Below are 27,661 nucleotides of genomic sequence, written 5' to 3'. Positions count from 1 at the left end.
TAGCTATTAGCAAATCAAAACACAATGAGATAACATCTCACACCTGTTAGAATAGCTATAATCAACAGGACAAGTAATAACAAATATTGAAGAGGATGCCGAGAGAAAGGAACTCTTATACACTGCTGGTGAGACTGCAAATCACTATGGAAAACAGTATGGAGGTTCCTCAAAAAACTAAGATTTGATCTACTATATAATCCAGCAATCCCTCTACTGGGTATTCACCCCAAAGACTTGAAAACTCATATCCAAAAAGATGTTTGCACACCGATGTTCACAGCAGCAATATTCACAGTGGCCAGGACATGGAGACAACCAAAATATCCTACGTTAGATGACTGGCTAAAGAAGCTGTGGTACATATTATATAATGGAATATTACTCAGACATAAGAAGAGATGAAATACTGCCATTTGCAACAACCTGGATGGACCTCAAGATAATCATGCTAAGTGAAATAAGCCAGACAGAAAAAGTTGAAAATCACATGACATCACTTATATGTGGGATAGAAACCTAAAAGCAACAAATGAACAGGAGACACAGAGACTCAGGGACATGGACAATGGATGAGTGGTTACCAGAGGGTAGGGAGTGGGAGAGGAGGAGGGAGGTAGATGGGGTAAAAAGAATCAAATATTGGGGGGTAGGGGTTAGCTAAAGTGGGTAAAGGGGATAAAATATGTGGTAGCTGAAGGAAACTGGACTTTGGGTAGTAATCACACAATAGATGTCAATTTATAATGTACACCTAAAAATTATATAATCGTATTAACCAATGTTACCCCAAAAACGTAATAAAAAAATTTTTAAAAAACATACAAAATCTTATAGACTGGTCTTATAGTTTCTAGCAATGCATTTTAAAAATAAAATTGTTTAACAATAAATCTTTCAACTTTTACAAAGCAAATTTACAGTAAATAATGTAGCAATTTTATTTTTACTGATGTGATTTTCCTCTACATCCCCTATTCTAGTTCACCTCATGTTTTTCACCTTCCAATTTTAAGGTAAAATTGGCATTAAGTAGGCATTTTTCTCCCCACCTTTGGTTTCTACTGAGGGCCTACCCTAGGCGTAATAAAATAATCACTGAACCTAGAAAGCAGCATTAAGTACCATTTACGTGAATAACAGCTTCCATTGACATGTAATTAAGTGTTTCTAATTTACTTAATCTTATTACATAGGTAGTATTTTCATTAATTTACGGATGGAGAGACCAAGATCACACAATCTAGTAAGTGCCAAAGCCAAGATTCAAAATTGTTTAACTTCAAATCTCTTAGCTTCTACAATTCTTCTGAGATAAATTACCTCCCAAAGTTATAGATTATCCTCCTAGGTTTGTCATTACTTGGTATAATCAACAAATAACTATGAAGATCTTTTTGTTTTGTATTCAGAGCACTATGTTATATAATAACTGCACATATTCACCCCTCTAATCAGTACTCATATCACTGATTCACATATGATCTGAATCCAGGGTGGGTTTTGTTTCAAGTGGAAAGCATGACTTTGAGTAAGAAAAAAGGATAGTCTATCCTTGATGTAGGGACTGTCTTTGATTTCCCTTTAGTTCTCCTTGTGACTCCCCCAAGGAACACAGCAAATATCAGCTAATGAATAAATGAAAAACAAATTTTTGGCTAAAAAGACAGCTTTTATAAGTCTGGGATTAAATATTTGCACTTAGTGTAGTGTTTGGCACCTAACAGAGAGGTTCATTAAATATTTATTGACGGGAATGGCATTTCTACCATTTCGTTAACTATTTCAGTAAAGCATTTATGGAACTTCAACCATATCCTGGGCATTCTGTAGGAACACATAGTTTAACCCAACAATGATTCAAACATGGGCTCTACTTTGAAGGAATCTGGGGGTCTAGAATAAATAGGGCATGAATAACAATGATAGAAAGCAATAAATGATGACATAAGACTGCCAGTCAAGTGTTTTGAGTTTGAAATTAGACAAGGAAAGGAAGTTCTTTTTCCTTTAAGTTGGTTTGTTTCTTTGGACATCTATTTTTCATGCTCTCTTTGACAATCAATCTCAGCACCTCAAACTTTTCTTCCATCTGAATTAGTCACAAATATCTTTGTTCTGATTTGTCTCCCTGCTTCCCATCTTCCTCCTAGACATCATTTCTATATAAATAATCTGCTTACACTATACACTCCATGTAAAAAAAACTGAACTCTCAATTTTCTCCCAAATTTGTCTCAACTTCTTAAAAATGGGAGGAAACATGATACAGGGCAATGAGAAGTGGGAAATCATGGCGTTCACACACAGGGAGACGGGAAGAGAGACACAGGGAGGAAGATAAGGATTCAGTAAAGGTCTCTGGGTTTTGTACCACCTCCATCCATTTCTCAATTTCTAACATAAAAGTGGAAAATATAATCCTGCTTTTCCCTTTCTGTCCTGTAAGTATAAAAGGTTTCAAAGTCAAAGCAAAAAAGTCTTTCATCAGATATTCCTGTAGAAAAGAATTTAAATCCTCAATTCCATGAATATTCTCTAAATTTCTCTAATGGAGAATAGGAGAATGTGATGGTAGTCTACAAATAATGTTAGGACTGCTTAAAACCATACTGCTTAATAAGATCAGGCTTTAAGAAAAATGGTGGAAGGGCAGAGACTGTTTGATTACTTTTGAGGAAGTTTCTCTCTCTCCATAAATTACATCCTATCTTTTCTATTAGCTACACGGTAATAAGAATCTAGAGGAAACTTTAACACTTGTAATTGGAGTTATAGAATTAAGGGCACAAAGATAACCAGTACGTTGATAACTTGAAATACTTTTGAGCTCATACGTCTCTTCAACACCTTTGGCGGCACCCTCAAAAAGAGGGAAATAAATTATGATTATGGCAAACTAGCTAATGGTTCGAGAAACTGGTTACCCCATCCTCCTAGCTATACAATTAGAGACATTTCCCTGACTCTCTGAAACTCTTTCAGTCAGATGGGCCATGTGACTGAGTTTTCAAAGGAACATAGGAAAGGGATATGCATGACTTCCAGGCCTGACCTACTCATTGCTTTATGCACTCCTAGAACATAGAAGATTGCAGACTGAGGCAAAGGCAGCTCCCTAAGATAGAAGAAGCCTGGGTCTCAGAATTACCGTAGAAGGCTGCCCACTAGAAACATATCCATACATGAGAGAAATACTCTAGGAAAAGTGGCATGACTGGGTCCTAGTTTCCTCATGTCGGGTACTTGTAACAGTGCCTGATCAAGAGTAAAACCTCAATAAATAGTTGCTGCCATTATTATTAAGCAACAAAGTTTATTTAATTTCCTTTCTTTTCTTGGGCAAAGTGGAATACTAGAGGGTGAGGATGATTATTGAAAAAGTGCTCAGCTGCATTTACCAGTTAAAAATACTAATTAGTATACTGGTATATATAAGGAAGACAAACGTTATAACAGTAACTCAAAGAGAAAAATACATTTTATATGGCTCCCAAGCATTAAATTTATGACAGGTCTCTTTCTTGCTAAATTACTCAAATCTAATATAATGACATAAAAAGAATATAATACCCCTTTCTCTATTTCTCCCCTTGACATTGAGCATTTGGGGACATTTTAAATCAGTTTTGACAACCCAAATAATTTCTGTGGATTCAAATTAATATAAAATTTTTACTAAGAATACTTTGTGTTGTTACAATATTTACCTGATACAGCTTAATAGTCATAGTCAACCTTTATTGATTTTATATAAATAGCTTCAAGAATGCCTACACAAACCATGTTTTGCCAATATTTATGTTACATACAACATTTCATTTTGAAAATATTTGTTAAATTTTTTTTGCAGAGAAAGTGGGGAAAAGTGAAGAAGAGAATATTTCAAAACTATTCTTCAGTGATATGTCTGAATATTTGGCAACTATTCCCTTTTATAGAAAATTATAGGTCTGTGACATTGAAGAATCAAAAGTGCAGTGCATCAATTTAAAAATCAGTAGTGACAAAAATATTATTTGGGCATCAAATTTCTCTAACGATAATAGTTTATTAGTTATTGTTGTTAATCTATTACTGTGCCTAATTTACAAACTAAACTTTATTATAGGTATGTATATGTAGAAAAACATAGTATATATAGTATGTGAAATTATCTGCAGTTTCAGACATCCACTGGGGGTCTTAGAACATATCCCCCATGAATACAGGGAGACTACTGTATATTCAGATTCACATATTTATATATTCATATTTTTATACTGATTAAAAGATGGTTTTAAATAATAACCATCGAAGTCTTTAATAGTCCCAGATTTAAATTAAATCATGGTAGTATCGATTATTTTTTTAATTTCAATTTATTTAATCATCAGTAAAATGTAATATTTGTCAATATCCTCAGAGTATAAGCTTCCTATGTGTAGGAAGTGATAATCTAGTTATATTTACTGTTAATTAGGTCATTTACAAAGCCACTAATATATTACATCAGTATTTTTTTTGTCACACTGACGTTTCCACTTGAACAAATTATACCAACGTTGCAGACATAATCATTCCTAAATCAAGGAACCATCTTTACATTAGTATTTCTTCGTTATGGTGCTTAGTCTTGATATTATTAAACACAATGAATTTTTCTTTATGAATATGGTAGAGTAAGGCAAAAGGGCATAACCTACTTTCCTCAATTATTTATTCTCTATCTTTTTAAAAATGGTTGTTGAGACTATACAAATCATAGATCTGCTGGAAAGAAAAATACAAGTTGTCCCTTAGACCAACATCTAGTATTTTGAGCATGAGGTTAAAATCATGGTGCTCATAGCACCTTCCCTTGATCTACCATTATGATCATTCCTCAGCAGTAACCACATGCTGATTTTCAAAGAATACCATTTACTTGCTATGCCTTTTGGCTATGGATTATTTTTCCTTATTAAAAAACATTTAATAATTGGGAAGTAATCTACTCAGTCTTTGTAAACTCACCATTGAATAATTTTTCATTTTTAAAACCATTTCCTGCATGGCTGTTGTATTTTTCTTCTGTCATCTTCACATAATTAAGTGGTCCCTTCCCTTCAAAAGAGGAGGGATTTTTGAACGAGCCTCCAATTCTATCCCACAATGTGAAATACTGTCCATAATTATAGTCAAAGAACATGTGGTGGTCTGTATGATGAGCTGAGCCATTAATAAATGGCCTTAAGATTTGAGGGACACGAAAATCACCATCATGAATAGAAATTGTCCAGATATTGACCAAGATGTACAAACCTAAATAAACTACCTTGTGCAATGGAAAGATAAAAGGGTATATATGGTAAGGTAGACTTTGAAGGAAGCCATCCACAGGGTGAAAAGCATGACTTGCAAATGGAGTAGGAATCTTCCAGACGTGATGAGGTTTATGTATGTGCTACAGAAGAAAAGAACACCATTAGTACCACCAACATTATCCTGTGCAACATTAAACTTAGTTTATCATATTCAAGTTGCAGAAATGGCCTAACTAAAAAATCCCTTTGAAATTACCAAAATCACTTTATAAAATGCCCTCCTTCCTCACCCCCAAGTAAACAGTAAAATTTTAAAACAAACACTCCAAACCCAAAAAGAACATGAAACGTAAACGTACCTGGTACCTGTCATGACTATGGCTACTTAGGTATTTAATACAGAGTAAATTCTTATAGAGAACAGAATGTATAAACATACACTGTTGAAAAATGTATATATATTTTCTCTTTCCCCTACAAATGATTTACCTTATATACAAGTCTATGATGAAGGCCTCTGTGAATCCAATAGATCAGCATGTCGGTGAAAAAGAGGAAGGACAGTACACTAACAATGAGTTGAAACCATCCTAGAAAAGATAACAGGGTATATAGCAGAATCAAGATTCAGCTTCCAGGATCAGCATGTACTTTTTACATTTAAATCCAAAATATGATCCTAGACTGAAACAATATAAATGATCTGTTTTGGCTAATTCAACACATCTTAAATTAATCCTTGATTCTGGAATCTGCTCATTTCCTCCTTTCCCTCATATAAAAACTTGGAAGTATCCCACCTAAAATATTTCTTAATTAAATTATTAAGGTATTTATGAGACAGAAAAAGGATATTTCTGAGGTATGTTATTTAAATCTCTCAGAATAATGCTAATGATTTCCTTCAAAAACACATCTTTATACATTATCTTCCAGCTTAGAATTTTATTTTCCACTAATTATCTTAATCTAAGCATTTACTCCATAACTCAACCCTTTCTGATCTTTCCAAACCTCATCTGTTCCTGTACTAATGAGGCTGGTTTACTCAATGTCCTCCTAACATCTTGAAGGTCTTACCTCTGTACTTTTACCCATACTATTCCAAGTATCTAGACTGCCTTTCTCCTTTTATTTTTACTCATAATCCTATCTGCTTATCACATTAGTGCATTATTTTAGTTCCTTCCTTTAACTAACTAATCTCTTACTTAGAAAGCAGGGTTGATGGTGACAGTAAGCCTGGGTTCCAGTACCAGAAACACCACATTATTTGTTGAGTAACCTGGGCAAGTTACTGAAATGCTCTGTACGCTTAATTTACTCACCTATGAGAGGAACATAATAGTACTTACTTCATAGAACTGATGTAGAATAAAATGGATTGATATATGTGAAAAGCTTAAAACTGTAGCTGGTACTTCTTAACATTCAATAAATGCTAACTATTATCTTTCTATTACTAGATATAGAAATGATTTCATAATTTCACAAAAATTTAGTTCACTTACCATAGCAGGAGTGCTTACAGTAGACAAAATAAAAAAAATCTATAGGTCTAAAAATTAGAGGTCATTTAAATAAACTATGGATATCTATACAATGAGATACTATAATTAATATACTATATAATGCCAATATTTATGGACATAAAAATATGGGCACATATATTGCTAAGAGAAATATATTTTCTGATTTTCTGTAATTGTCATGCACTACTTGAGTTATTTTTTTAGAAGTTTGAATTCAATACAGATTACAGGAAACAAATACAAAGGCCTATATCTGATCACACCAATCTTCCTCCAGGCATAATTTCATCTAAAACAAAGACTTTAAAATTCACAGATAAACTTAAAGAAATGCATACATATGGCAAGATATAAATGCATAAAAGCAGAACATTCAAAACAACTGAACAACTTATAATTTTTTTTTTTTTAAAAAAGAGGCAGATTTGGTTCCTTAGAAAAAACAATCTGTGCCTGACATTCTTTATTATTTACTTACCATTTGGAAACTCTTCTATATCATCATATAATTTGCTGTACCCTCTCAACTCCAGCAGGAACAATGAAATAGTGGGAATACTTATCCATGGCAATGCCTGGACAGTAAACATAATCTCTCGATAGACTTGATTCTGAAAATAAAATTTCCAATACTTAAAAATTACAAAATCTAAATTTAGCAAAACTAGCATAAAATTGTCTTAGAATGGATTTTTAAAATCTCTTTTATATAAAGGAGTTTACTTCTAAATTTTTTCTATTATAATGTTAATATGTAGGGATGGGTGTGTAAGAAAAATATTCCTTTTGTACTGAGCAAAAGAAATAAATATTTTAAATTCTCAAAACTTTTTCTTCTTTCCACAAAATGTTTATTCTAAATTTCTATTTACTGAATACTCATTTCTTTCATAATTAACTTCCATTCTTAGCCTTCTCTATTTTTTTTTTTCCAGTCCTTGGAGACTTTTATTTGAGATTGTATTTGACAAATACAAGTAACTGAAATAGAAAAATAACTGTAAACAAATCTGAAACTATTGAATTTGGATTCTCTATCTAGTCAAATAAATACATACATAGTAAAAACATATTTCGGTTTGTAAAAATCAAATATTAAAATAACTACACAGATGTGTACATTTATTTATTCATCACTATTAGCAAAGAAATTCTTGTCTATATACTAGCAAAATACCAGACTTCTGGTTAAAAAAAAGTTTGGATTCATTTATTTGTTTAAAGCAAGGGAAGGAGAGGTGGGGTTAGCCCTGTCAAAAATATCTAATCTATCTGAGGCTGGTTTTAAAACTTTATTTAATGGTCATAACAAGTTTAATCTGAAAATCTCACAATTTAATCATATTATAATTTCTACTGTTACAGTAGTTAAAAATAGGTTAAGAAAATCACTTACCTTTAAAAACTGTGGATGCTTCATTAATGAATGATCAAAGACAAAATAATAGCTCAGTGTTGCAAAAAAGAAATAAAGGATATAAGCACCAAGATTTGTTATAATCAAGAGACTAATAGTTTGTCGGAAGAAGTCATCTTCTGGCCACGTGGCTGGATATATGTATGGTGTAAAAAAGTAATGATCTGCAGCACTGAGTACAAGATCCATCTTAGTCCCTACAAGATAAACATGTGTAACAATTATTAACCCATGCTGACATTTCTCAAAGCAAAACTTTTCCAGAAAAACTATATATGAAGCTTCTGTTTCAATCAGCATATGTAGTACAAGTCTGCTCCTACCAGAATCCCCAAAACACCATCTTTAGAATTGGAAAGGTTCTTAAATATCATCTCTAGTCCAGTCTCTTCATATTATACATGGGGACACCAAAACTCACTTAGAGAAACTGAGGACCAGGAAGTTTTTTTCTCTAAGGTCTAGCTGATATGTGGCATAAGAACAGATCTAATTCCATCTCAGTGTTCTTTTCTACTATGCCCAATGGCAACATGGCAAACAGTAAAGATGTGAAACACAAGAGACAATATTCAGGGAAATGGTTTGCTCTTTTGGCAGCTTCTCTATCTTAAACAAACAAACAAACAAACAAACAAAACAATAAAAAAACGTATTTCAGAGATTTTTGCTTCATGCTAAAACTTAAGATGAATTCCCTAAATGTATCTATGTTACCACCACAAGCACAGAAGTCAGGGACTATCTGCTCTTGTGACAGAACAAAGGCCATACTCACTGACAGAACAAAGGGAGATGTATTCTTGATGATAAGAGCTAAAATACATGTATTCCTTTCCCCCTAAGTAATACTCTAGAGATCAGAGGCTGGCCAACCGTGGCCCATGAGCCAAACACAGATCCTGTTTCTGCAAAAAAAGCTATGTCCAGATGTTTATATATTGTCTATGGTTGCTTCTCTAGACAGGGTTGATTTATTACAATTGAGACAGTGTGGCCCATAAAGCCTAAGATATTTATCATCAGGCCTGTTAAAGACAAAGTTTATCAACTTCTGTTTCAGATGCTTAAACTTTTGAAAAACTGTATTCAATTTAGGAAATACTTAAGTCTATTTTATATTCATGATCCTGTTATATAGTTCAGCAACATTATGGTCAGCTTTTGTGAGCTGACCATTGACTCTATTATTCCTTCATTCTTCATTGCACTGTTTATAGAGGAAAATGTGTCCAACATTCTAAAACATCTCTCGTCTATAACAGAAACTTTGAACAACAGCAACAAGAATAAAAAACCGCTCTCGAAATCGCCTACTCATATTAGATTCTAGTTATTCAAATGGCCTTAATCTGCTACATATTGGGCCACATAAATAAACATCAATTTATGAAATAAAGTTGAAAGAAAAACTGAAAACATTTAAAATAATTATTTATAGCCTATTTCCTGTGCTAGATTCCCCACTAAATCTCTACAGTGATTTAGAAAGTCTTAAAAAATATATAGACTCGTAGTTTAAAAATGATATAAAAAGATATACAGAGAGAAGTCTCAACTTCTATACTGTCTCCGAACACCACCATCATTATTTCACTTCAGCCCTTTAGGTAACAATATTTATTAGTTTCTAATGAATCCTTACAATATTTTTAAATGTAAGATAAAACTACAAATTTTTATTTTCTTCCTTCTTCACAAAAAAGTATCATTATTATGCACACCATGACATTCTCTTAACAATGTATCTTGGAGATTCACCTTCATTGTATAAAGAATATCCTTCTCATTTGTTTTTAATTAAATAGCTTTATTGAGATACAATCCACATACTCTTAATTTTAATTCACCATTTTAGAATTTTAGAGTATGATTCAGAAGTTTTCAGCATATTCTCAGTAATGAAATCATCATCACTATCCAATTTCAGAATATTTCCATCACCTCCAAAAGAAACCCCATATTCCATACTGTTGATTATGTCTTAGATGTGTATATTAATGTTTGTCAGCCAATGTAAGAAGTTTTGGGCTACTATTACTTAAATAACCTTTTATCCAATTTCTCTCTCTTCTCTTTCTGGGACTTTCATTATGCTTATGTTGGTATTCTTGATGATATCTTCCAAGCTGAGGCTCTGCTCATTTTTCTTCAATCTTACTACCTGCTCCTTAGACTGGATAAATCTCAATTGAACTATGTTTAAGTTCTTTGATTCTGTCAACTCAAATCTTATGTTAAGCCTGCAGGTTCATTTTAAACTTCAGTTTTTATACTTTCGACTCCTGAATTTTTATTTGGTATTTAAAAAAAAAAAGTTCTATCACTTTAACAATGTCTCTAGTTGATGGGAAATTGTTCTCATACTTTGTTATTTAGACATGGTGTTCTTTAAACATATTTATAGTAGCTGATTTTAAAGTCTTTGTCCAGTAAGCCTATTATCTGGACTTTCTCAGATAGTTTCTATTGACTGTTTCTTTGGTGAGTGCATAGGCCATAATTATCCATGCTTTTGTGTATCATTATTTGTGCATGCATGTGTGGAAAATGGAGCATTTAAATAATATAATGTGGCAGCTCTGGAAAATCAGATTCCCCACGGGCTTCCCTCAGGGTTTCATCTTGCTATTGTTGTTTATTTAAGTGACTTTCCCTGGTTAACTGTACTAACACCTGAATTCTTTGTTGGGTGCATCTGATGAAGTCTGCTCACTAATAACTGGACAGATTTCCTTAAAAGCCTTAAATCAACAAATTCCCCAGCCTTTGTTTAGGCGCTGTATGCTGGGCCATGCTTTCAATGCTTCTGTGGGCAATTTACAACTCTGATTTAGACTTCACTTCCTGCTCGTCAGACATGCAAGGTCAGCCAGGAGTGAGAGATTAGGGCCTCCTCCTATCTTTCTTGGGTATTTGCATAGCCCATCTCATGGGAATCATTCTAGAGCCCTGATAAAATATCAGAGCTTTTCAAAGCCTCCTATGTTCATTTGTCAGACTTTCCATTAAATTTTGTGGTCAGGCTCTTGTGTAACTTTCAATATTGCTTCCCATAGCTATGATGTTAAGTAATCACCACTAGGTCTTGATAAAAACCCTGGGGATAGGAATATCTACCCACACAAGCAAGCTCTAAGTCAAATCAAGTGCAAACAAGCCTTGAGAATAAAGTTTTTTCAGGGAACTATCCTGAGAGATTAAATAGTGAAAATTCTCTGGGTTGGACTTTTGAGGGAACTACAAACCTGTTGCTAGGCTGCTGTTTTTGAGTTATCTGCAAGACTGTTAGTTTTCAAGGCTATGTCCTTGAAAGGGAAATGTTAATGGAGAGTTAAAATGACAAAATTGCTCTTCTTACTGATGGTCAGCCACTTCTAGAATAAACCTTTAATTTCTAGAGTCTATAAAAGGTGATTTCGACAACTTTTCTCAGTATTTTATTGCTTTTATAGAGAAGCAGATTTTCTAAAGTTCTTACTCTGCTATTCCGGAAGTCACCACCTCCACATTTTTATAGTACATGTCCACCCATCTCTCATAAAATATCTGATTTCAGATGTATTTTGGCATTCAAAATTTCTAGATTTTTCAAAAGTCAAAACATCTCACTGCTATTAAATACATATATATTTGTTTAGAAAATGTATGAATATTCACATTAAATGGCATACATAGCATTACAGTTTGTTTCTATGGTAACAATTTATGTAGAAATTATATTGTACTAAACTAATAAAAAATAGAATTGTTATAGATTAAACTAGTACTTTTCAAGGAAAATATTCAGTAAACTTTTAAATACAGACCAAAGTTAAATATCTGTGTATGTATGTGTTCACATATGTGTAATAAATATTCATTAAATCTGATTGCATGAGGATCTTAGAAGGGTCCACCAGTTTGAAATCAGACATGATGATGGGCCAGGATCAAGATTTTGAAGTGATAAAGTCAACATTACCCAAGATAGCCTTTTGGAAAGATTTCTATCAATGTCATCTATCTCATTAACATGTTTCTGCCTAAGAAATTGCTGTTTAATTGCTTACCATATGCCTTCGGCAATTTTTCCATTTGTGTTCACAATGTAGCCATTGCTGTCATCTTTAATGTGGTCAAGACTATATTCATGCTTAAGTGTGTTTAACAACCTTTCGGCAGTTTCCCCATTGGCCAAGAAATGAGTAACAGAAGCATCATGAGCAACATTCAGCATTTCTTCAGAAGTGTCAGCTTCTCCTGACTTATTTATGGTTTTGGCTATTAAGATATATGGTGTAATTAATGAAGTCAGGTATCATTTCACTGGCGATAAAAAATCTTGCAAGTCCATAGTAATGTAGGATACTGTTTATTTCCCTACACCTTACCACAAGAGAATATTATCAAACTTTTAGATATCTGTCAACCTGATAGCAAAGAAATGGTATCTCAGTGTATACTTAATTAACATTTATCTTATTATGAGTGAGGTGAGCATCATTTTACATATTTAGAATAATTTATACTTTTTTTTCTGTGAATTATGGTTTTGACCATTACCCATTTTCCCACTGGGTTTTTAGTCTCTCAAAATCAAATTCTAAAAGGTCTTTATTAAGGTGCTTAGCCCCTTGTTTGCGATATGAGTTGCAAACATTTTTTTCTCACTTGTCCCATAAAGAAAATTTTAATACCAAATGCCGGATATGTATATCTGGCATACATATATCCTTCATCTTACATTGTTAATTCATTCAAATAACAATTAAGTATCAAACTCTACATACAAAGATTTAAAAAGATATAATCTAAAGCCATCTTGAAGGCAACTACAGAAACAAATAATTACATTATAATGTAATTATATAATTACATTAACAGGACAAGTGCTATAATAAAGGTATATGTACAAATTTTATGATACGAGAAAAGACAACACAATCACCTCAGCTTACAGTGGAAGACTTTGAAGGACATTACCATAAAGAAAGGGTTAGGGATAGCCATTTCAAACAGCAATAACAACCGCAAAGGCATGGAAAGGTCATAGTACATTCATGGCTCCCTGTGGTGGTGGGTGCCAAACAATGTGATGGGTAAAGCGGGGGGTAAAATGTTCAAGGATGAACCTGGTAAAAGGAAACTAGTGTTATACTGTGAAGGGATCTGACACTATCTGAGGAATTTGAACTTTTATACATGATTGGGCAAACTAAAGATTTTTGAGTAGGAATGAAGTATAATCAGACTCATTTTCATAAAGCCATTCCATCAGGAATATGTAGTATTGATGAGACGGAGGGAGACTAGTTTAGTTGCTCCTATGTAGACTGACCCAGAAAAGATGTGAGAATAGACAAACGCATCGGAGATTTGGCATAGGATTTGATAACTGATCAGATAACTGTAATGTGAAAGAGGGAGAAATACAGGATGACTGGGAGATTTTTAGCTAGCCTGAGTGAATGGTGGCGTCCTTATAACAGTGTACAGGTGTACATGTAAAAAAAGCTGACTCTATCTTTGTGTGACCCCTGATTTCTTGCTAATTTCCATGTTCTTAACACTGATCTAGCCAGTCTCAGCCAGCACCAAAGCTGTGTCCTGTAAGCTTACACAATGTGGTCATATTTGCTTTTACCTGAAGATCAGGTTAATTGTGTTAATTTGTATATTTCCCATATATAATTGCTATTATAGCAAACCAGAGCCTGGAAGGGAGGAGAAAATGTACCTCAATCTAAAGGCAATTTAGATATTGTGAAATTCAACCTGTTTTAAGTGTTTTTGGAATTTTGGTTTCATTTTATTCTATTATTCGAATGTAATTAACAGATATTCATGGACATATTGCTGTAATTTCTAACATCTACCATATAATTTTCTGACTGCAAAACTGCCATTCAGTTTTGAAGTTTATATTCAAACCCACATCTGTAAACTGGTGATAACATGTCTATATTATAGAATGCTGTTAGGATTTAGAGACTTAAGTACATACATAGTCTTTTGGAATGATCTGACACATGGAAGTTAGTTAATAAATAGGAGCTATTATTATTACTGTTATGAGAGTCAAACTGAGTCAAAAACCTTAACTAAGGTGCCATTTGATTTTTCTTTGAAAAATGATTTACAGCTAATTGATAATTGGTAATAATAATAGGTAATTATTATTTGCTATACATAAGGAACTGTAAATATTAACTCATTTAACCCTTTCGAGAAACCCAGGAGTTAGGAGTTATATTATTCTTATTTTACAGATGAAGAAGCTGGGCACAGAATATTCAAGTAACTTGCCCAGGGCTTTCAAGTAAATAAATGCTTGGAGCTGGGATTCAAACACATGCAGTCTGGTTGCAAAGTCCGTTGACTTTAACCAAGTTTCACGGCCTCTTCGTTACTATCTCAACTGTTTAGCTTTTTCATTTTTTAAATTCTCAGTGACTCTACAAGCTTGTATAATTTTAAGTGGCTAAACCTAGGGATTCCACAGGTCCTAAGTATCCCTCCCTGCCTTTTTTAGAAGCTTATATTAAATAATATTTTACCCTTGCAAAAACAAAGAAAATTTCTCTGAAAATGTAATTATCAATAAAATACAATTAGGTCTAGAATGACTGAGTCTACAATTATCTTTTTGCTTTACCTTAAAAGTATAGATAATAGCTAACATTTATTAAGAACCAAGTATTATTTAAAGCATTTTTATGTATTATATTGCTTAATTTTCATAACCCTCTGAGGTAAGTACTTCTATAACCCCCTTTTATAGATGGGAAACTATAGGAGGTCAAGAATATCTAACTTGTTCAGTAAGAAATAACAATAGCAAGTAACAGCTGGGACGAGCAGCTACTACATTTTATTTCTTAAGATATTATGCATGTGAATAAGGAATTCAGTATCCCACGTTAATTACAATACATAATGAATGAAAAAGCACTCTTTAAAGATCAAGGGTCCTGTACTTATTATTCGAAGAAGAAAAAGGGAGGGAAGGTGCTATAAAAACACATAACCTACCAGGTTTTGGCTAAAAATACCCAGCTACCACGAACTTTCCAGTTTGGACACTTCATCTACAGAGGTAATTTTTTCTTCTTCTATACCACCTCTAAATTTGCTCTGCTATTATACAGAGATGTTAGTAGACATGATTTTTCCTTTTACAATCCCTTCCATTCTAGCCTTCTCAAACCATGGATTATTGCCTCCCTTCTCCCCCCCCCCCACCCCCACACCCCTAATTACTTTGCAGTAACTGTGGCTCACACTGCAATGGTCAAGATGTCACAGATAACGACTAGTTCTTCAGTCTAATTCCTTTGCTCATTAAAAAAAAAGAAAGAAAGAAAGAAAGAGAGAGAGAGAGAGAGAGAGAGAGAGAGAGAGAGAAAGAAAGAAAGAAAGAAAGAAAGAAAGAAAGAAAGAAAGAAAGAAAGAAAGAAAGAAAGAAAGAAAGAAAGAAAGAAAGAAAGAAAGAAAGAAAGAAAGAATCCCCCAAGAACAGACGGAAATTCGTCGCAAAGCAAAACATTCGTGTTCAGTGGACAGATTTCTCTTGGATAAGAGATCTGCAATAGTAAATAAAAAATATTTCATTTTCTTCGCGCCCATCCATGTGTCATTTTTTTTTTTTTCCATGTCCAGTCCTCCTCGGCGCCCTGAAATACTCCTTCAGCTGAGCAGAGGCCCCTAACCAGAGGTCTGGCCACAACCTTTCTTCTCTCTAGTGCGGACCAGCGTGCGGCCCCTGCGCAGGGCACTAGCCCTATCGCAGCTTTTGCAACCTGTGTCTTCAGGATGCCCACCTACCTGTCAGTCTCCGCTAGTGGTCACTGAAGGAGTCCTACACTCCCAGCGCCTGCCCAGTGCCTGGCATCTAGGAGGCTTTCAATAAACGCATGCGGCACGTTGGGAAAAAGAGCCGTGCGCCCTCTCAACTTCCCCATCTGGGCCCCATCTTGCTGTTTCTCTCCATCCCCTCTTCTGTCTCTCCTCTCCCGTCCTTCTCGGGTGTATTCTGCCTCCTTCTCCGCCCTCCTGCAGTCCCTACCTAGTGACGATCTGCCGCCGATCCAGTTGCTGCGGGGTCCCAAGGTGCCAGGGCTTCCGGACCGCCCCGGTCAGCTAGCGGGCGCTGCCTGGAGAGGCGGAGCCAGGCCCTGTTGCCAACCAATCAGGAGCCGGTGGAATAAGCTGATATGACGGCGGATCGCGCGACTTGGCCGCGCGCGGCCCCCTGAGGTCACGTGGGCGCCACGCGCGGCCGCGCCCCCCCCCCCACCCCCAGTCCTCCTGACGGAAGGAAGGGCGGGAACCTGAGTCAGGTGCTGAGGTGGCTGAGGACGAAGTCTCAGGGGTTTTTTGCTTGTTTTGTTTTGTTTTGTTTTTGCTTTTTAACTAGCCCTGACGCCTGTAGCTAGAGTCTTGTACAAAGCAAGTTTACTGTTTTTATTAACCGTTCCTAAAAATGATGCTTTACCTTTAGGGAAAGAGATGGTATTTCCTTTGAGATGCATGTCGGAGGCGTTTTCCCTCTTAAGTGAAGGAGGCTCAAATATCTGTCGGACAACTGCTAATATTTCTCAACCCGGAGTCTGCCCTTTTTATATAACATCGAATGGCCGGAATCTGGCTGAACCAGTTTATGTAGGTGTTTAAATGGCAGAAATCTTTCCATAGTACAAATAAAGCAAATATATGCAGATTAAACGGGAATATCTGTAGGTTGCTAGAGGTTTGTTTTGTGTGAGTGTGTGGATTTTTATTTTTGTGGTGGTTAGCTTTTTTAAACATGAGTTATGGTGGTCATACTTGTAAATCAACCTTCCTGGCAGCCTCAGTGTAGTGGTTCTCAAAGTTCAACTAGGAGCGTCAGCATCATCTGATAATTTACTGGAAATACAAATTCTTGGACTCCAGACACCTGAGACCTGCTGGGTCAGAAACTGGGAGGGCCCCAGAAATCTGTGTTTTAACGAACACTGCAGTGATTCTAATGTTTAATAAAGTTTAAGCAACACTGCTCTAGTGAACTTATCAATTAGAAGAAAATCTAACTAGTTTAATTTTGCTCCCTCCGGAGTGATAGAATAAAATACAGGAAAGTGGAAGATGACTGAGTTTGGGAAAAATCATTTTTATTTCCTTACAGAATCATCAGAAGTGCTACAATGTAAGGGGAGAGATTATTAGACTCCGATCATTAAAAATCTCTTATATCATTATTGTTTTAAATATTTGTGGCTTGCCTCCTACTTTAAAAAAAAAACATATGACATTATATTAGTGTCAGGTATAAAAGACTTGATATTTGTATATACTGTGAAATTGCCTCCTACTCCAAATCACATTTCTTCTCCTCTCTTTCCTTGGCTATTCTTATTTCATCTTTTAATTTTTTTAGATTAAGATTTTTATATTCATATCTGTATTTAGTAAATAGTTATAAAATGGCTGATAGGTGCCAGGCACTATTCTATGCACATAAGATATATTGGTGATCAAGAGAAACTATGAACAATTTTTTAAAATGTTTTTATCAAAGTATATATCCTCCAGAAGTATAAATCTGTCATTGTTCTAATAAAACCAGCAGCATACGAAAGTTGCAATTGTTTCAAATTCTCTTGTAATTCCCAATGTTGAGCATTATCATTCTTTTTAAATTATAACTATTCTTATGGGTGTGTCATGATAGCTTATACAGATATTGATTTTAATTTAAACTGCCTTATTGACTTATGAGTATGAGTATGTTTTCATGTTTATTGATCATTTGAATATCTACTTTGTTAATGTGTCCAGACATTTTGTCCACTGTTTTTGCATATTGAAGTGCTACATTAAAAAAGTACTTCATAGGCATTTTAAAAATATATTTTGGATGCACAATTTGTCCATTATATGTATTGCAGATATTTCCTTCCAAATTGTAGCTTGAATTTTTTGTCTTAATGGCATCTCTCGATATATATCTTTTGCTAGATTTATTGCTAGCTTTCTGATAATTTGTATGCTATTTCAAATGATATGATTCTTAATTTTAATGTCACCAAATTATCAATCTTTCTTTTATATTTGCTGTTTTTTGGATCCTACTTAAGAAATCTTTGTCTACTCACAAATAACAAAAACTTTCTATACTATCTTCTAAAAATATATTGTATTTTGCATTTAGATACATAATCCGCCTGAAATTGATTTTTATGTATGGTGTGAGGTAAAGATCATTATTCATTCTTCTCCCCCTCAGAGCTATTCCATTAACCCCACACCATTTACTGACACAATATATATTGTTCACTGCTCTGCAGTGCCATCTTTATCAACAATCCATATAAGGTCTGTTTCTGGACTCTAATCTGTTTAATTGCTTTTTGTTTTTTGAAGGTTTATAATATGACAATATCCAGTAGTATATGCTTTCCAACTTTATTCTTCTCGTTAAAGTTTTTTTTGGCTATTCTGGCCCTTTGCATTTCCATATAAATTTTATAATTAGGTGGTCAGTTTTCACAAAATATACTTTTGATGTTTTGATTGTTATTACCTTGGGTTTGTAGATTGATATTGAATGAATCGATACACTGATAATTCAAACACATCAACATAAGAGGCCCGTCCAATTTTTAAATGTCCTTTAATTTATTTCAATACTATTTAATATTTTTTTGTGTGTAAAAATCTTGTAGTTTTCCTTGGATTCCTTTCTAGATGTTTGATACTTTTAATTCAATTCTTGTTTTTTAAAAAGGCATTTATTTATTTATTTATTTATTTATTTATTTATTTATTTATTTTTCAAAGGGCCCAGCAGATAAGGTTTATTTCAGAGAAGCCAAGAAAGAGATGCTTTCTTGACTTTACTCTGTAGATCCCATAAGATACCCTAGACCAAGGAATTTATTTTTCAGAGCAGTTTTAAATTCACAGAAAAATTAAGAGGAAGATACAGATTGGTGGTTTTATTTTATCATTATTTTTTAATAGTTGGAAGCCTTTACTAGTGAAGACATCTGTGTCTGGAGTTTTGATGGGAAGATTTTTTTTAACTTTTTATTTTGGAATAATTTTAGAGTTACAGAAAATGGGCACAAATAGTGAAGAGAGTTCCTGTATACCAATAGTTCTTAACTGAGGGGTGATTTTGCTTTGCCACCCCCAGGGGACATTTGAAAATATCTGGAGACGTTTTCCTTGTCACATCACAACTTGAGAGGAGAGGAAGGTGGTGTTAATGCCATCTAGTGGGTAGAGGCCAGAGATGCTGCTAAACTTCATACAATACACAAGGCAGCAACCCACAACAAAAAATTATTCAGCCCAATATACCAATAGTGTGGATGTTGAGAAACCCTGAATGAGGTCATTAATCTCAGCTCTTTAGATCCATATTTCAAGTGTAATAACAACAACAAAAAAAAACATATTAGACAAATTGAATTGAAAATTAAATCATTTTAGTCAGATATTCTGATTGTTAAGCATCTATATGTATCATGGATATTTTATTGCATATATCTGTCATTGTTCATCTAGGAAAACAAAAACTATTATAGGTATTTTAATAGTAAGGGCTTTAGTACAATAAATTGATGCTTACAAAATCTTTGAAAGGGGAGTGGAAGTGGATGTGGAAGTCAAGGGAGAACTGGTGCTGCCTTTCAGAAACTCAGGAAGTAGAGAATCATGATAATAACCACCAGTGATCTTAGCTGCCTGCAGCATTGAATTGGGTGATTTGCAAAAGTTTATCCAGAAGCTATGGCAAACTTCACATCCCCCTTTTGCTAAAACATCTACCTTCTTGAAAGGAAAAATGATGGTTTATACTGATACTTCTTTTACATATTTCTAATTTCCTATCATGTGGAACCCAGTTGACAAGAGATTCCTGGAAACGTAGTTGCTATGTGCCAGTCCCTTAAAGAAAGAATAGAAAGGGTTGGGGATAGTGCTGAGTCAATAATAGACAATAAGGCACAGTCCAACCACATGGAACTCAACATTCTTACAACACCTTCTGCCCATGTTTCTCTCTCACATAAAAGTAATAGAAAAAAATATTCTATTTCTACCTAATATCCTGCAGTTATCCCTTGTTCAAACCAAAACATCCACCCTGTCTCAAAAAAGGTAGATTAAACATCCTATAAGTTACTGTAACTCCATCTGGGTAATGGTCATTCTTTTTCTAGTACAGTCATGTTACTTAAATTAAAATTTTAATAGTCATCATTACGATTTATACAGAAGAGTAGGAAAAAGGAAAGAGAAAGAAAAAATTATATTCTGGGTATGGTTGAAACAGTATTATAAATTGTTACTTGTTTAAAATATATCACATTTTGTATGATAGCACATCAACCCCACAAGCTGTTGTGACTGAATTCTAATTGATTGAATGTATTCAATTATAATTTCATCTTTAACAGGTCAGTCTACTATTCTATACTACTGGTTGCTTTGTGGTGATGGGGCACATAGTAAAATGAGTAAATTCTGTGAGCATGATCACATCTTTTACTGTAAAACGAATTCTTTTGTCAGAAGCTATGCTGTAGGAGATACCATTATGGTAAATTGTCATCTCTAAGTTTGTACATGCTGATGCTGGCAGAACCATCATGATCAGGGAAGGAATACTTCTACCCTGTTTAAGTATATACTCCAATGAAAACAAACTGCTGTCATTTCTGTGCTGGAGCCCGCCAGCAGAGATCGAACAGTGCCTAAAAGAGGGGGGGGTGGAGCCTCAGAAAAAAGAAGACAGGAAAGCTCCTCAGGAGGGCATACAGTCACTGCCGCAGCCCCGAGTTTATTTAGCACAGCCTTTATATAAGTTTTTGGTTACAATAGCAGAATACATAGCAAAGCACAGAGTACAATAGCAAAGTACAGAGTACAATGGCAAAGCACAATGTACATTACCATAGGAATGCTGACATTTACATAAGTTCCTATATATCCTTCCTTCAGGGTATGAACATCCTTTTCTGGGCTGTAAAACATTCCACTATCTTAAAAGAATTTCTTTAGGAGGCAAACCTCCCCTCCAGGGTCAGTAATGTTTAACTCCACACCCTGCTTCCTAGAACCATAGTTTAAGCAGTCTCAGCAGCAGCAGCTGCTTCATGGCTATCAGCTACGGCTGACTTCTTCAGTGTCTCTTAATGGCTCCCGACATTTCTGTAATGAAAAATATCCAAGGAAATCAACTTCATACCTTGTAGCTGACTGTTCCCACAAAGAAATTGTGCCATATAGGAACTCAGTATTTATTTCCCTGTTAAAAGCACTGGCTTAGTTGCTCAAGCTAAACATTGAAAACAGACTCTCTGATATACTTAACTTTATCAGTAAATTCCAACCTGGTCTTATAATTCATTCTCAGATTTTGAATAACCAAAGTGACTCCATCTTAGGTATAAGACTCCATCTTAAGCACAGGCCAGTTCCCAGAAAAGCTGCAGATAGCGAGACGATCACCCTACCCTAGACTCAGCTAATCAGAGCAACTATGTAAAGTAACTCTCCAAATTCCCCGCCTTGTTCCTTGGAGCCATCACCCAGCCAATCCTGCTAAGCGACAAGTTCGTTGTACCAATCCTGTAACACCAAGACATCACTCCCCATGCTTAACGATTTTTCCCTTCAAATACTCCTGAAGCCCCATGTTCGGGACCGCCTCCTACTCACTGCTGCGTCAGTGTGCGGACTGCGGTCCGGACTCGAGTCTGAAATAAACTCCCTCTTGCTCTTGCATCGGTGTCGGCTTCTTGGTGGTTCGTGGAGATACGAGTTGGGGCATAACAATTTTTTTTCATGTAAATTGGAAAAATCTTGGAATTCTGCGGTGTATAAATTAAAACTATCTTTTTTAAGTCCCCATAGATCAGGGATTAGTAAACTATGGCTCCTGAGCTAACTACTTATTTTTGTAAATAACATTTTATCAGAATATAATGATGTTTATATATTACTTATACCTGCTTTTGCACTACATGAACAGTGTTGAGTAGTTGTGACAGAAACTATATGGCCTGCAAGACTGTTAAACTATTTGCTATGTGGCTCTTTTTAAAAAAATATTCTAACCCCTACCTATTATTATGATGGTATATAACTATAGTTATATATCTAGTAGCAATGAGAGATGGTGGGAGTTCATTTGAGGAGAGTAAGAATCTGCTTTAAAAGAGAAAGTTACAGGGTCTTCAATCTTGGGAGGCTAACCTCAGATGGGAAAGATGGGCTAATTTCATTGGAAACAAGCAATTCAGATGTTTAAGTTTCTTGGTGTCATTGGAATGCACACAGATGTTATCATTTCAGTATTCAAGATCTCATACTTCTTCAATTAACGCCCACATTTTTACATAAGAGACTTGACAAGGCTGTGACCACAATTTATAATTTTGCAATTCTTAGTATTTCAATTCAAATCTGTTTTTTTTTTTTTTTTGGACATATCAAAACCTGACTTTTTCAAGAAATTCCTAGAAATTTTCTAGTTCTCTAAAAGTTCTGCGATCCCAAATTTTAAAGGCCTAAGCTTGTCATTTTACTTCTGTGTGATCTCGAGCATAGTCTGAAGGAGCTAGCCCACCCTACAGTTATTATAGTCCTCATTTCCACTTTAAAGTTCTATTGTTTCAACTATGGGTAATAAGTTTTAAATAATTGTTTTTCATTGAGTGCCATGGATTACTAGTGTTTCATTTTCTGCTAGTAAGATCATTACTGATTACATGTGTAACGAGGTTTAAGAAAAATAAGTCTAGATGATATTTAGTTCTTCAGAATCTATTTCCTGGGATCAATATTGACGTGAATCAATTCTTTATTAGTCTAGGTTCAGACAGGAAACCAAAAACCAGACTTTTAGTAAGAAGGGATTTAATACATGCATTTAGATGCTTTAAAAAATTAAAGGAAGACTTGGAGGGAGTGAAGGCCAGGGAGAACTGCTGTGAGCTTGTAGAAAAGTAATGAATGTAGAATCATAGGAAGCTGCTATTGATGGTATCAACTCTCTAAAGTACTGAAGCACATAATTCACTAAACCTTGCCTGGAAGCTGCTACAAACCATATATCTGCCCTTTGCCCACAAGTCTACCTGCAAGTGCTAGTGAATAATGTCTTCCACATAGCTTCTGTGGAAGGAATTTAGGTCAAGATAAGATTTAGAAGATAAGTAGATTTTCATTTTTAACAATATGGTAAAATATAGAAGTGCCTGAATAAAATATGAAAAATTATTTTAAACCATAACAATTGGAACATAAAGTAGAGGTTAATAATCCGAGGTCAGACTTTTTTCCATTTTTTAATTGTTATAAAATATACATAACATAAATTTGTCATTTTAACCATTTTAGAGTTCAGTGGCATTAAGTACATTTACAATATTGTGCAACCATCACCATTGTTCATTTCCAGAACTTTTTCATCATCCTAAACAGAAACTCTACTCATTAAACAATAACATCCCATTTTCCCCCAACCTCCAGTCTCTGGTAATCTGTATTCCACTTTCTGTCTTTATGAATTTGCTATTCTAGGTACCTCATATAAGTGAAATTATACAATATCTGTTTATTTGTGCCTGACTTATTTCACTTATTATAATATTTTTAAGGTTCATCTATGTTATGTAGCATGTATTATAATTTTATTACTTTTTCAGGCTGAATAATATTCCATTGTTTATATATACCACACTTTGTTTACCCATTTTATCTGTTGATGAATAATGAATTGTATCTGCCTTTTGGCTATTGTGATTAATGCTGCTATGAACATTGGTGTACAACTAATTATTTGAATCCTGCTTTTAGTTCTTTGGAGTGTTTATCTAGAAATGAAATTGCTGGGTTCTATGGTAATTATTTTACTTCTTGAAGAAAAATTGCTTTTCACAGAAGCTGCACCAGAACTTTTAAAAGATATTTCTTCAAAAGTAAAAGAGCCCTGGAACTGGAATTTTCCCTGAGGTGATGTTTGCTGGCCTAGAGTTTGGGCTTCAATCTATTTATATTTAATGTAATTATCAATATTGTTAGACTGAAGTATACTATATCAGAATTTGATCTTATTTGTCTCATTTTTATTGTTTTTTCTGTTTCTGCTTTCCTGCCTTTTTTAAGTTTTCATAAACTATTTTAACGAACATGTCAGGGTTTATGGGAAACTTTTTATTGAGTGGAGGAAGGTGGTTCGCTTTCTAATATACTAGTTTAAATTCAAAATCTTCAAGAACAAAGTTTATCCTCTTACCATGTATGCTATGAAATATTAGCTTGCCCTGTTTTTTTTTCCATTCAACATATCTTCATATTATCTTCCTAATACCCATATTCAATGAACAAAGAATGGTATAAAGCTTTCGATAGATTGAGAAAAAGCTGTTAACTGATGCAAACTAAATGTTTGCTTTTCAGTAAAAATCTTGCACTGAGTCACCTGGAGAGTTGGTAAGGGGACCTGAAAATAAATAAATGTTAACCAAAAGGCCAAAAGTTCATTTATACGGCATAAAAGGTTGTGGAATATATTGAGAAGAGGAGCAGTGAAATGCGAGTTTCAATATCTCATAAACTTGAAGCAGGAACTCTATAATCAAGAATGCATAAATAAATAATCTACTATGTATAAGGCAATTAACTAGATAAAAGTCATTTAGCATAAAATATCTACACCTGGTAAAACACCCACTAAGGTATTTTATAAAGATATTCTTATTATTTTATGATGATACATCCACAGCAGGCATGCCTCAACATAAGGTTGTCAAGGATATTATGAAGCACCAGTAGGTCTCCCTAAAGAGAAACTCTAATCACCAAAATAGACTGCAAATACATGTCAATGAAGAACTCTCTGCCTACAAATTAAACTGGCAGCATTCAAACCACATGCCTCAGAACAGTCCACGATGGAGTAGAAATGTGCTTTTTTGAAAGGAGAATTTGCAAGAGGAGAAGCAAGTGCTGACAGTCTGTCCAGTATTAAGGGTTTCTCCAAGAGTCACATTCTTTCTAAGTTACTCTAGATGGATTCCAGAACATAGTCACTACTGGAGAGGGGGTGAAGTGAGATAGGCAGTGACAAATCCTGTAGAACACCTCATCTCCTCTCATTGTGGGGAGGGTCTGCTCTTGGAAATAGTCCTTCTTCATCACAGGAGCCATTTTCTAGTACATAAGTGAAGTCTGGGATAGAGGCTGCCTGGAAAGTCCTCTTGTATCCCTGAATTGGTTGGTAGAGACTGTACAGTTAACAGAGCAAGGACATGTTCAGCTGTGAGAAGGCAACTATCTCTTTTCAGAGTCGTGCCAGTAAGGCATGTAGATTGGGGAGTTTAGTAGACAGTGTAGCAGTACTGCCCTTGCTGTCTGTCACCTATGCTGCTGCAGCTCAGCATTCTCTGAATACTTGACTTCTGCATGTACACCCACTCCAGGGTATACAGATCTTCTGCATGTACACGAACTCCAGGTTCTACAGATCTTCCAATGCACTGCCGCCTGATGATGAGTTGAGCAGCCTGCTGAGGATTTTGGGCATCTGGGGGCGAGGATCAGTCTGTCCATCCATGGCTCCTGAATCACTCTGGTTACTACACCCAGTGCTCATTCATTACCCACTGACCTGCAGCTGGTGTAGCCCTTTCTGCCTTCTTTTAAACAAACTGAGTATTTTTTAGAATTTTATGTTACCCTCTTTAGCTGAACCTGTTGAGGACTGTTTGAGACTACAATATACAGCTTTAACTTATCACAGTCCATTTTCAAATAGCATTATATAACTTTGTGATTAATATAAGAACCTTAAACAATATGGTTCTATTTATCCCCCCTCCATACTTTGTGTTCTGTCATTTATTTTAGTCCTACATATGTTGTGAATACCACAAAACATGGTTATTCACACTTTAAATAATGCTTAGTCTTTTAAGGGAATTTATGTATAAATATATGTGTATCTCTTAAACACAATGAAATTGGTCTATTGTATTTACCTGTATACTTTTCTTATGTTCTTCCCTTCTTCCTTCAGCTTTGATCTTCCATAGTGTGTCATTTCCATTCAACCTGAATAACTTTTAGCATTTCTTGTAGTACAGCTCTAGAAATAAAATCTTTTCACTTTCATTTAATTGAAAATGCTTTTATTTTGCCTTTGCTTTTGAAGGATATATTTTGCTGTATAGAGAAATACAGGTTGTCTTTGTTTTTTTTTTAGTTCAAACACTTAAAATTTGTCTTTCTATTATCTTCTGGCCCACCTTGTTTCTAATGAGAAGTCAGCAATAATTCTTGTTGTTTTCCTGTATGTTATGTACAATGCTTCTAGATTTTCTCTTTATCTTGGTTTTCAGCAGTTTGAGTCTGATGTGCCTAGGTACGCTGTGTACTCTGTGTATGCACACTTATCTTGCTTGGAGTTTGAAAACTGATATCTTTTAATATTCTTGGAAAATTATCAGTTATTATCTATTCAACTATTTCTTATGCCCCGTTCTCTCTTCTTTTCCTCTGGGACTCTAATTACATATATGTGTCCCATATATCTTAGGTGCTTCATTGTATTTTCTCTTTTTTTATTTTTGTGTTTCAGTTCATAAAATTTCTATTATCTTTAAATTTATCGATCTTTTACTTTCACTTTGTCCTGGTTGCTTCTGATCCCATGGAATGAATACTTCACTTATAATGTTACACTTTTTTTTCTAACACTTCCATTTGATCCATTTATATTGTTTCCATCTCTCTGCTGACATTTCCTATATATTCATGAACGTTGTCCAGCTTTTTTACTACATCTTTTAACACATTTTCATGGTCCCTATCTGACAATTCCTACAGTTGATCCATCTCTCAGTCTGCTTCCTACCTTCCATGATCATGGGTTCCATTTACGTGATATTTTGCATGTCTTATGGTTTTAATTGTACATTGGATATAGTCTATAAAAGAACAGTAGAGAGAGATTGAAGCAAATAATATTTTCTCCAGAAAATTACTCAGACTTTCTTCAGTCAAAATGCTAAGAAATCTCTAGCTCTGTAGAAGCACCAAGTAAATACCAATAAGCCATCAGAAATTTCTTTGTTAATTTACAGCCTAGATACCAGTTTTCTGAACCACGAGAGATTTCTCTCTGCTTCAGTCTGAATTCTAGCTTTTGAGTCACAAAAATTTATCTTTTCTCTTCAGCTTCATCCTTATCTTTACATACTTATGGAGATTTCTCTATGCTCTACTGTCCCACTTCTGGTCTTCAGCAGTTGCTTCAGAGAGATTTCTCTCCTTTTTATACCTTGCTCATACCTTTCACTGGGTGATTGTCTTAATTTGGGAAAGGTTTGAGTACTTTACATGAGATCTATATAAGTTCTGATTTCCTCCTAGCATTCAACAAACAA

General features: G+C 34.6%; 1 protein-coding gene across 2 annotated transcripts; it reads right to left on the bottom strand.

Annotated features, from left to right (window-relative positions):
- Positions 1–3,655: 3,655 nt before the first annotated feature.
- Positions 3,656–16,400, bottom strand: SC5D (sterol-C5-desaturase). 2 transcript variants are annotated; one of them, XM_016161280.2, is made up of 5 exons: positions 16,282–16,400; positions 8,214–8,431; positions 7,296–7,428; positions 5,775–5,875; positions 3,656–5,425 (listed from the first exon to the last, which is right to left on the bottom strand). In XM_016161280.2, exons 2-5 carry the CDS (start codon positions 8,421–8,423, stop codon positions 4,973–4,975), a joined length of 897 nt encoding a protein of 298 aa, XP_016016766.1. In that variant the 5' UTR covers positions 8,424–8,431; positions 16,282–16,400; the 3' UTR covers positions 3,656–4,972. The 2 variants fall into 2 exon arrangements, with proteins under 2 accessions (XP_016016766.1, XP_016016767.1); XM_016161281.2 differs by lacking the exon at positions 16,282–16,400 and adding an exon at positions 16,041–16,269.
- Positions 16,401–27,661: the final 11,261 nt, after the last annotated feature.

Source organism: Rousettus aegyptiacus, unplaced genomic scaffold (genome assembly GCF_014176215.1).
Source record: "Rousettus aegyptiacus isolate mRouAeg1 unplaced genomic scaffold, mRouAeg1.p scaffold_m13_p_5, whole genome shotgun sequence".
Classification (NCBI taxonomy): Eukaryota; Metazoa; Chordata; class Mammalia; order Chiroptera; family Pteropodidae; genus Rousettus; species Rousettus aegyptiacus.
This window is presented reverse-complemented; position numbering and strand designations above follow the sequence as displayed.

Coding starts and splice junctions, on each gene's coding strand:
- SC5D (XM_016161280.2), bottom strand. CDS start 8,423: ATGGATCTTGTACTCAGTGCTGCAGATCATTACTTTTTTACACCATAC. Junction 7,429..8,213: donor AGCATCCACAGTTTTTAAAG/GTAAGTGATTTT, acceptor TTTTATTTTCAG/AATCAAGTCTATCGAGAGAT. Junction 5,426..5,774: donor ATCATAGACTTGTATATAAG/GTAAATCATTTG, acceptor TTTCTTCTGTAG/CACATACATAAACCTCATCA.